Genomic DNA, 11,450 nt, shown 5'->3' on the forward strand with positions numbered 1-11,450 from the left:
GTTTCTATCATTACATTTGATTTGATTTGTTCCTGCTCCCGGTGGTTGGAACCTTTATTCCATTCGGGATTCTTGTGAGTTTAGTCTTTGTTCACTTCACAATAAAAAAGAAATAAATAAACAGTTTTGGAAACTTCTGTATTCATTCTTTTCCTTCTTTGTGTGTCAACGTTCACGGTTGCTAAGCAACAGAGCATATGGCGGTAAAACACACCAAAGGGTAGACCTGGTCGAATTTACAGCCAAAACTCTTCCGGTCTCCTTAGTTTCAAGGACTTCGAAGGATCCAGTCTAGGTAGACCGCGTCCTTGGAGGACCCGTGCTAGGTTTTCGAACAGTGCCTCTCTCTAGAAGTTGCGAACTGTGATTTAAAGAGTTTGTCTCAATTGATCTCTTTTCAGAAAAAAGAACCAGAGAGGTAGTGTCAGGGTTCTGCCCTCTGCTTGGGTTTATTTTTACGTTTGTGTTCTGTGTCTTTGTAGTTTATTTCTACCAATGCTGAGTTCCTTTCCCCTTCACTTTCTCCCAGTTGGTCCTGCACACACCTGCTTCATATCTGCTGGTTAGCTTGTCTTGGTTCAGTCTCCCTATATATACCTCAGCTCTGCTGTGCTGGTTTGTTGTGTTTGTTGCTTCCTCATTTCTGGTTCCACACTTAACTATTAAATCAGCAAGACTCAACTCTGCCTCCTGATCTCTGCCTTTGGGTCCTCAAAAACCTCATCCAACCGTGAACGATAGAGCTATCTGGTGCAGACACAGATCCATCCATCCACCCATCCATCCATCCATCTTCTTCCGCTTATCCGGGGTCGGGTCACAGGGGTAGCAGCTTCAGTAACTTGTGTTGATGTTTACATAAAGCTATGAAAATCAATTTAAAAAAAGAAAGAGGATGTTATCTCTGATTGAATAGTTGTTTTGGAAATGTTTATAGCCGTGGTAGAGAAAGAGCACTATTTATTTCATTTATTTAGTTCACAGAAACTAAAAATCATACCGTTTCATTGGAATTAAACGGTTAAAAAGCGGAAGTCTCAAAAGCAAGTCCTGTAATACCGCCTCTTGCCACAAGATGTCACTGCTTTGCAGTTTAAAGAAACTCTCAAAAAGGAGTCTTTTCAGAAAATCGTTCATCTATGTGGCACAAGTGGGCGCGGTTTGATCAGAGCAATGCATTCTGGGATACTGTGTTCTTTTAGAAGAGGTTGCCGTGAAAAAACAATGGGACGCTGTTACTAAATGACTACAAGTCCCGTGTTTTAAGGGGGAGTGTCATTTCAACGTCCGTGTTTCCATACACCCATAGAGGTGACCCCTCCGCTCTCAGTCCGACTCTGAACAGGGAGAGCAGCAGCCGAGCCAACCAACTCCATCCTTTACTAGAAATGGTAAGACGCTCCAGTTATGCTTTAAAAACGTCAGCATATCGTGTTTTAAATGTTTCTGTTTTTCGATGTGAACCAAATGTCACGCAGACGGCGGGAACAGCGCTCCTCTAAATGATGCTAAAATGCTAATATAATTTCTGATCTCTGCTAACTGAAGGACGGGATGTGACGCAGCTACTGCAGCGTTGATATGTTGGCACGTGCATGAATGCAATAATTACAAATTAATAAATTAAATTAAAATGAAAATGACAGCGGTGCGGATTAATTTTATGCCGCTGCTCGGCGGAGATTTCATACATCTGCATCCGCTTTGATAGGAGCTGACGGTGGCGTCATTGTGACGTCACCGGGCCCCCTTTATTTCAATCTGTGCGATCAACCAATCAGGATCGACTTGATTAGGTCAAATCTCCACTAAAAGCACCACTTGTTTATTAGTTTTTTGTTGGAAAATATGATGTTAGCTGGTTTATCTACAGGAACAGATGTGATGATTAAAGTTTAGATGTCTGCAAACCGATAAAATTCAAAACTAATGACTTGTTTTTGGAATTCAGATCAATATTGTATTTGTAAAGGAATTGCAGTGTGACGTGTTTCTCCTTGGTGTGAAGGACAGAGCTTCACTGTGGGACTAGTTGCTGAAGATGACCTTGTGAACCAGCAGCCTAACAGCAGGGTTAAACCAGTTTACCCTCCTTACATAAAAATGTTAAAACGCTCCGACTGAGCGATCCGACCAGCAGTGCAGGCTGCTGCCATGACACGTTCAACTAATTCATTAACTCAATAAAACGGGTTTTCTTCTTCCCCCTCCAGGCTGAACCGATCCGTGTTGTGGTGACTGGTGCTGCCGGCCAGATCGCCTACTCCCTGCTCTACAGCATCGCAAAGGGAGATGTGTTTGGGAAGGAGCAGGTGAGATTCACTCTCAGCTTTTATTTTATGACGTTACGTAACGGCGTTACAGTGAATCATGTATGCATCCTAGCAATAAGCATGATTCAGGGAAGAAAAGAAACAATAATGTTGCAAACTATTCTGATAATCAGTGGTTACTGAAACATTGTATCCATATCAACTTTAGGATGGTCCTTGGAAAATTCTCTAAATGCTTTTATTACTTTAATTTGCTCAAAATGTAATGTTTTACACGCTGCAGCTGAGCTGAAAGAGAAACCTTTACCCTCGTAAAAATAAAAATCCCACAGATCCAAACTAAGACCAACATTCTGAATGCTGTGGCTGCTTAGTCCTTGATTTATTTCCTTGTTTTTCCCGTCCTGTCATCAGCCGATCATCCTGATCCTGCTGGACATCACCCCCATGCTGCCTGTGCTGGATGGAGTGGTCATGGAGCTGCAGGACTGTGCTCTCCCACTTCTGAGGGGTGAGCACTTCATTTAGTTTCCCCCCCCCTCCCATTGAAACAGGAGGATGTTATTTTTAGTTTCTCGGCTTAAAGACATGTTCAGTAACTGATTATTCCTATAATCCACTTTATTCCAGGATGTTTTAATAAAGAAAAAAAAAGCGATCCAAACAGATCGCTGAAGTTGCACGCTGTCCTTAATGTCTCTGCGTTGTCCTTCAGAAGTGCACACAGGAGGAAGGAGTGTCAAAAACAAGGCTTTTGATTGGATGCTGGTTCTGGCACCAGAGCGGCCAATCAGAGCTGTGGTGGCACAACAATGCACCGAGAGCAGGACTTAGCACAGATTGAAGTTCAGCCTGATAGCAGCGTTCTGTCGAGCGAGCAAACAGCTAACTTATCATCAGCAGGATCAGTCCAAGCAGCAGGACTTTATCTCTCAGAGGTCCTCAGATCAACATTTCTTAGCTTTGAGACCAGTAGCATAGTATCCATCCCAAGTCACACAGTAGATAAAAAATAAAAAACTTCCTGATGAGCTCATAGTTGCTGAGGTTTATAACCTTCTGTTAAAGTTTTTGGAGCAGTTAAACATATCCAAAAACTCCTTTCCCTGCTTCTATAGAGGTCATCCCTACTGACAAGGTGGAGGTGGGCTTCAAGGACATCGACGCCGCCATCTTGGTGGGATCTATGCCCAGGAAGGAGGGGATGGAGAGGAAGGACCTCCTTAAAGCCAACGTGGCAATCTTCAAGACTCAGGGAGCCGCTTTGGACAAGTTTGCCAAGAAGACTGTAAAGGTGACGCCGCAGGCTTTCTTTGGACTCCATTTCTAGATGTATGGTTGTTAAACTCTGTGTGCTTTACTCCAGATTTAGGGGGAATAATGTAGCAGGATTTTTTTAACTTGGTTCTTTGCATTTAGCTGCTAATCAAAACAGGACATGAAAGTGCTGCGATGAGCCATTTTGGTCAGGAAAGGCCAGAGGAAGCAGCAACACGCAGGCTTCATGTTCCTGCAAAGGGTCAAATCTATGAACAGTCAGTCCACATCTGAAAAGTCACATACATCATTACTTTGTCTCCCAGGATCCTGTTAATTTGGGGACCTTTAAGCGCCTTGATTAGTGAAGTAATCATTTGCAAACTGCTGTATAGAATCACTCTGATATTGTTTAGTTATCGGAAACATTTAAGCCGTTTAAAAAGGAGAAAAAACCAAGAAGGAGTCATAAAATTCTGGCGTAGGTATGTTATATTTTTTAATGTATATTTTACAAACTGCAGGGGGCGTCATTTGCCATGAGCTGCATGCAGTTGCAGTTTCTCCCTTCCTCACTGAGCTGTTTGATTCTCTTCCCTTCAGGTTCTGGTTGTTGGAAACCCAGCAAACACAAACTGTCTGATTGCCTCCAAGTCGGCTCCATCTATCCCCAAAGAGAACTTCTCCTGCCTGACCCGACTGGACCACAACAGAGCATGCTCCCAGGTAAACACCAGAAAAAGATGAACCCAAAAACAAGGCTTTCCATTGTTCCATTGTTAGCCTGTAATATCTGAAACCTGTCTATGATTGTGGAAGGTCAGTCCCCCCTTTAACCACCGGCCTTCCACAATCATACAAAGGTTCAGGCCTTGTTTTTGGTCCACTATATAAAGCCTCAAACTCGATGCAAATCCAGACATTTTGAATTGAGAAAGCTTCCTGGGTGAGAAGCGAAACGTCTTCAAACCTTGGAAACAAAGTCCAGTGGATTGTTTTTTAAACTTTTTCAGAAAGGGTAAATACACTTACTTTAGGAAATCTAGATCTTTTTTGCCGTATGAACCCTTTTGTCTTTTATGTTTTCAATTTCAGGTAGCCTGGTAAACCAGACTAAATGTGAGATTAAATGTGTAATTTAGTCTGGCCCTGATGAATTGGAAGATTGTTGATGAGAACAATCCGTTGTTCTCATCTATTCCTTCCAAAACTGAGTCAAACCAGAACTGTTTAATAGTTGTTGCCATCTTCCTTGTTGTGCTTTCTCCAGCGTCGTGCAGCTTTGTCTTCACGCCCTCAAAACCCCGCCCGCTTTGCATCCAGACATTCGAAACACATCTCTGCGTTGTGATTGGCCAGCCAGTTCTAGGGCCTGAGGCATTGATCGAGGCTAGACCACTCACAGGGGAAAATGATATTGGACGCTGGCGGGTGGCGCTAGTTTTCTAGGCTACATTTCAGGAGCATTTTGCTTCAAATCGAATAGAAATGACAGATTTTAGTCCTTGCTGGTTCCTCATGGGAATCATTACAGGAGAAACATTTCTGATCACCAGACACTGAACCTTCCCCCCAATCAGAACCGTTTTTCACGGTTCTTTATATCTGTGAGGAAGAAACTGAGCCCAGTTAAAACTCTGTTTTACCTCTACCCGACCTGCAGGTGGCGATGCGTTGCGGCGTGTCCTCCAACAACGTGAAGAACGTCATCATCTGGGGGAACCACTCCTCCACTCAGTACCCCGATGTCCATCACGCCAAGGTGAACGTGGGCGGCGGCGAGAAGGCCGCGTACGACGCCGTGAAGGACGACGCCTGGCTCAGAGGCGACTTCATCTCTGTGAGTGCTCGGCCTCCTCTCAAAGACGGGAGCAGCGCCGAGGCCTTTTCTGACTCTCCTTCCTCCTGCAGACGGTGCAGCAGAGAGGCGCCGCCGTCATCAAGGCCAGGAAGCTGTCCAGCGCCATGTCTGCGGCCAAGGCCATTTGTGACCACATGAGGGACATCTGGTTTGGCACCAAGGAGGTCAGTGTGTGCAGAAAGTAAAGGGAGTTATCACTTTGACTAAAATAGTTACTGAGAGGAGAAAGGAGCAGAGAGGCTGTTGCTCCTTCTGAACGCCTCAAATAGTTGTTCCAGCTTCCTTTCCTTTCCCGGGTCAACAGTAGGACTGAAACAATTCATTTGATTAATCAGGATTAATCGCTTATTGAAATAATCCTCAACTAATTTAGTAATCGGTTAATTGTTAACTGGAGTATAGAGACTGTAAAATGTGCCTTTAGCTTACAGAGCGACCCACTTAGAGCAGGAATTATATCAAAATTGTAAAAAAAAAAAAGAATAAGCATCCAGAACCCCTCAGGTAGAAAAGTTTTAGTTTCACCTGGTTTGATTTCAAAAAATCTTCTTTACGGAACCTTTGACTATCCGATTATTAATCAATTAATTGAAAAAATTATCAACAGGTTACCGTAATTTTCGGACTATAAGCCGCAGGTTTTTTTATGTTTAACACAAACTGTCTTGCGCTCGCAATGTCCGTCTTTCTCGCTGTCGTTCTGTCTCGTACCGCTCGCGGTAGAAGTCTGCTTCCGGAGGATCTCCGTATTCCCGCGTTCGCGGCTACCGTACTTGTGTGTTAAAACAAATGTGACGTCAACATGGTGGATGGTAAAATCCATAGATTTAGGTATTACCCTAGTGGCCGTTAGCTGTAAAAGTCCATAGATAAGCCGCATTGTTATAAAAGCTGCAAGGTCGAAAAATGGGGGGAAAAATCATGGCTTACAGTCCGAAAATTACGGTAATCGATTTATAAAATAATGGTTAATTGCAGCCTTAGTCGATAGTAAGAACTCTATCCAGGGTAGGAAAGGAGGTCCAGACTGTTTGTTCTCAATCTGAACAGTCTTACAGATGAACACGCATCGATGACGCTGGTCAAGCTGAGATTACAGCGCTCTGGAAATCAGCTACAAATAAAACACAAGTTATTTGTAAAGTAGCGAACAACCGAAGCACTTTGTTATAAAACTTGCGCTTAAACTTACGAAGCTGTGTACATTAGCATGTATCACAAAGAGCATGGGTGAAGAAATGATGTATCTTTGTTCAACTGTGAGAGGGAGGCAAAGGATTGTGGGTAACCATTACTGCTCCTAGCGGCAGATAGGAACATCGGGAGTTCCTATGCTAAATGATCGATGATAGGAAGCGTCCTGCTTCCTTTTCCTACCTCCTTCCTTACTGACAGCATTATTCACAGCCTTTTGAACAGATTTGCTCTTCCAAAACGGAGCCTTTGATTGGTTCTCTCTCAGCCAGCTTTCCATATTTGGCGTATAAACATTTAACCTGATCCTTGCAAAAATACCTTGAGCATTTCTCTCAGTATCAGTCTTCAAGTCTTCTCACATTAAATTTAGGTTTGAACTTTGACTAAGCTGATCCATCACCTTGTAACATCTGCCACCCATCTATTCTTCCTTAGTTGTCCTATCAGCTGAGATCCTACTAGATCTCTGCATCTCCTCCATAGTTCTGATGTTTTCTTTTTTCTGCCTTTTTCTGATTGTTTTGCTCCACCCGCTTTCGTTTTTGTTTATCTGAACTTTATGTTTGGTTTCCGGCAGGGTGAGTTCATCTCTATGGGTGTGTATGCTGCTGGAAACTCCTATGGCATCCCAGAGGACCTCATTTACTCCTTCCCGGTCCAGATCAAGGTGAGCTGCTGTAAATATTTGCTCTGGAAAAATATATTCTCAATTTTAAAGTCATAGGGAAGTCATATTTAAATGTCAAATCATTCTGGCTTAAACATGTTTCAGATGATATTATCCCCAAAATTTAAAATTTTCTAATTAAAAAAAAAAATCCTGTCTTAAAATCTTTGTTTTTTTAATTATCTTATGCAGGCCAGTTAGTTATATGTCAGCTTGTACACCTAAATTCGGAAAAATTCAAATTTTTTCGGTAGCATCTTGATTCATATGTCGCAGCTAATATATCTAACGGTTGAAATCAGAAATCAGAATACTTTCCTTTCCCACTAAGTTGCGTCCCAGTGTTCACGGGGATGGACGTCTGTGTCTTCGGCAGGCGTAGAGCTAACAGAACTGGCAGCGTTGCGAGGCAAGGGCTCAAACATGTACGGCTGGAAGCCTTCTACACCAAACCAAGCTTCTGCCGCCCTGGCGTCCTCTTCCACAACATCTTCGTCCCCGCTTTCCTCCTCTAAATAAAAAATGGATGACGGAGGAGACTCATCCACGACCTCCGACACTAAACTCTCCTCCTCTTGCATGTTTCCTCTGTCCATAGCGTTCCTTGACAGCGTCGTTTCTAAGTCACCAATTTAGTGCTACTTGGTCCCAATGGAATTTCCCATTGGGAACCTGCTAGCACTAAGTTGCTATCTGGTTAGCAAGATGCTTCCAATAAACCGGCCATAATCAAACATGCTTGTGAACCTTCCGCCACAACAATCCCTTGATAATCGACCAATCACATTCACTTTATTCCCTGGTGTAAAGTCGGGCACCACTAGGGAGAATTTGGAAATGCAACGATTGGAACAGCCGCTTCCCTACGACTTTAAACACCTGAGAGACTTAAGAGAAAAAATCTTTTTGTTTTTAGCATTTAAATACCACATAAGAGTGTTTGAAGCACAACTACAAATAAGTGTTTTCTCTGTCATTCTTTGCAGAACAAGACCTGGAAAATAGTGGATGGACTCCCCATCAATGACTTCTCCAGGGCCAAGATGGATGCCACAGCCACCGAGCTGGTGGAGGAGCGAGACACGGCCATGGACTTCCTGTCCAACTGACTATCCCCCCCTGCTGGCCAACAGCAGCTCTTAGATCCTCCAAAGGCTGGCTGTTCTCGGCTCTGAAGATGTCCTCCACTGTTACGCCATCTGAGCTGCAGTCTGTGTGTCACCTCTGAGTGTGTGTGGGAAGGTGTGTGTGCGAGTGCGTTACTTGGGCCCTTCTTCAGGTTTCCAGAAAATCTGTTCTAACCTCCACAACCCGGCCTCCTCTGTATGCAAGACACCAAGAGAATATCTCTGTTAGTAGATGAAAACGCACATGTTGGCTGTGCAAAAACTGTAACAAACCACCTTCTCTTCAATAAAACCAAGAAAATCCGACCCTCTGTTTTGTCTCTTTTTGCCCATTCAACAAATCAATTATTACTTCACTTAGTTTAAACAAAAAACTCAAAATCAGACTGCTAACATAACTTATCTGACCTCAGATCAGGTCATAAGTTTTGTTCTGCTATTACTTGCAGTACATAATGGTAGCCACATGAGGGCAGCATAATTTCACATTTATGAGGAAAGGTAGCTGAGAGTTTATATGAAATTTTGTGCAGATTTTTTTCCATGTTCTGCATGAATAAAAGTTCCTTTCTTAGCCTAATGACTAGGGCTGCAATTAATGTTTATTTTGCTCATCAATCTTATGTTTTTATTCAATTAATCTGATAGAAAAAGACGCTTGAAAAATATTTAAAACTCACTTGAGGAACTTTGATACAGCATATTCATAAACAAAAATGTTTTTAATCTTAAATGCTCTATATATATACATATATATATATGTATATATATATAATTTTACATAAGTACAGTTCTGAGTTGGTTCCTCTTTCAGCTAATTATAGGCTCTGTACAATCCACTTAGAGGTTAATCAATTATTAATCGAGTTGACGATTATTTCAATGAATTTATCACAAATAACCAAATTAATTGCTTCAGCAACACTTATGTCGTAGCTCTGGAACGCTACTGAGGGAGTTTTTATTTATTTATACGTTATAATAGTGTCCTAAAACGGCAAAACTTTAGCAGATGGCAGCAAAAAATACATTTGCAATAAAAGTGGAAACAAAACTATGAAAGGAGGCTTTGCAACAAAAACGAAGAAAAGTATTTTTCCTAAATTCAAGCGCAGGAATAAGTGGATCTGGGATATTAACATTTTAAAAATGGATCCGCACACTGGAGCTACAACTAGTGTGCAGAACCATTTTTCTCATTTTGTTATCGATGCCTCTGTGATTTAGCTCCTACTCTGAACTTCCTCAGGATATGTCTGATTTTGCTCCTTTTAAAAATGGATCTGCCAATGGAATGTATTTATAGACCTTCAAATAAGATAGCTAGGCATTAATCACTTTAAAATAAACTCCATTATCTTAATTCAACACATTTTATTCCAATAGCAAATGGTCTTCTCTCAAAACATGGAAAAATGCACTAATTCTAATAAAATTAGTTATTTTCCTTTTGTTTTTTTTTGCAGGACGAGCAAAAGCAAATTTGTATAAGTTTAACTTATGCAACTGCATCTGGAATGTTGCTACAGAGGATTTCATGGTCTTGAGGACTCAAAAGTTTAGTTTAGTTTTAGTTATGGGACCACTGGAACTCAAATGTGGGGTTTGAATTAGATTTAGACTTTTATTTATGTAAAATGTAAGTGCAGCAAACCTTCAGAAAGGTTTCAGCCAAAATGGATTTTCAGGAGTCCTATTTTATCAACGTAAATGGAAGGAAGAGAGCCGGGGGAATTTAGGGGTACTATAAATTCGACCAGAGAAATAGACTCTTGTGGCACCAAATTAGGGAGTGATGTTTAGAAGACGGAAATGATCAATGCTGTTTTGGTTTCCCAATTAAATTAGTAGATTATTCATCTTTATTACCATAGTTCCATCGGTTCAGGTGACCCTACAGTTACGGGTGCATTTCTGCTAATCAGGAAAAAAGGCCAACTGGTTGTGGACCAACGATCCAAGGCGTTCCTCAAAAAGTCTATTTGGAGGAATCCTCAGCAGAGACTCTACTTCCTGCAGCAACTCAAGTCCAACCTTCCAAAGCAGTTGCAAGTCAACCAATTCACCACCATCATTCTGTCCATTTTGTGCATCTGTGTCCATCTGTGTTTAGTTTTGCTGATCTAGAAAACAGGACACGTTCAAACTGCAACAAATAACTGCAGAGAGGAACATCAGGGCCGACCTTCCTCACCTGTCTGGGGCAAACATCTCTGCATCTCTTTTTGGTAGATATCTAAAATGTAGTTCTTACTAGTACAAATTTGATTCCAGATTACTTAAAATAAAATTTCTATTGGTAGAAATGTAATTAGTTATATCTATAATACAATTCTGACTAAGAATATTGTAATTCTGACAAGGTAGAATGCTTTAGTGCTATCTATAATAGAAATGTGACTAGTCAGCCTGCCTATTTTACGTTAAAATGGAACCCTATTATTTTCTTGAATATTAGTCAAAATATACTTTTTTTGAGCATCTAAAACTGCATTTTAGATAGGAATTATAAACATTTAGATATCTGAAATTCCAATTTAACTACCGGTAGTCATATATCAATAGTTGATATCTGTAATTATATTTCTACAAGTAGAAATGATGTCAACAATTGGATTTCTGGATATCTAGAATGTTCTATTCATTTTTGATACCTGAAATATTAATTTTGACTAGCATTAACTCTATTATGGAAATGTGAAATTAGAGTTCATCCTTGTCGGAATTCAGTTTTAGATAGGAATTATTTTTATTTATTTTTTTTTGATAGGAAGAATGTTATTAAGTTATCTGGGAGTAAAAGCCCAATACACATAAATGGGAAATATTTTAGATATCTGAAATGTTTTTTTGTTTGTTTGTTTTTTTTTAAGACAGGAAAATGTTCAGTTTAACTAGTAAGAAATGCGTTTGAGACATCTAAAATGTAAATTCAGTCAAGCTAATAAATGTTAAACGGGCCATTTTAAATTTCTAAAGATTTCTTGGTATCTGAAAGTTACGGAAGAGGATTAGGGCCACTGACAAAAAAAAAAGTTAACTGATTTTTTAATTTTATTTAAGTTTAA

General features: G+C 40.8%; 1 protein-coding gene across 2 annotated transcripts in view; it reads left to right on the plus strand.

Moving 5' to 3' along the window:
• Positions 1 to 8,688, plus strand: part of LOC107088625 (malate dehydrogenase, cytoplasmic) — a 13,523-nt gene extending 4,835 nt beyond the window's left edge. The window contains exons 1-9 of one of the 2 annotated variants that reach the window (XM_015380924.1): positions 1,223 to 1,391; positions 2,214 to 2,312; positions 2,688 to 2,784; positions 3,392 to 3,567; positions 4,134 to 4,256; positions 5,194 to 5,370; positions 5,442 to 5,555; positions 7,166 to 7,255; positions 8,242 to 8,688. In XM_015380924.1, the coding sequence (XP_015236410.1) occupies positions 1,389 to 1,391; positions 2,214 to 2,312; positions 2,688 to 2,784; positions 3,392 to 3,567; positions 4,134 to 4,256; positions 5,194 to 5,370; positions 5,442 to 5,555; positions 7,166 to 7,255; positions 8,242 to 8,364 (1,002 nt within the window). In that variant the 5' untranslated portion in view covers positions 1,223 to 1,388 and the 3' untranslated portion in view covers positions 8,365 to 8,688. Of the gene's footprint in view, positions 1 to 1,222; positions 1,392 to 2,213; positions 2,313 to 2,687; positions 2,785 to 3,391; positions 3,568 to 4,133; positions 4,257 to 5,193; positions 5,371 to 5,441; positions 5,556 to 7,165; positions 7,256 to 8,241 lie in introns of those variants that run through there. The other variant, XM_015380922.1, reaches the window with a different exon arrangement.
• Positions 8,689 to 11,450: the final 2,762 nt, after the last annotated feature.

The sequence above is a fragment of the Cyprinodon variegatus genome, unplaced genomic scaffold (assembly GCF_000732505.1).
Source record: "Cyprinodon variegatus isolate N-32 unplaced genomic scaffold, C_variegatus-1.0 Scaffold225, whole genome shotgun sequence".
Lineage (NCBI taxonomy): Eukaryota > Metazoa > Chordata > Actinopteri > Cyprinodontiformes > Cyprinodontidae > Cyprinodon > Cyprinodon variegatus.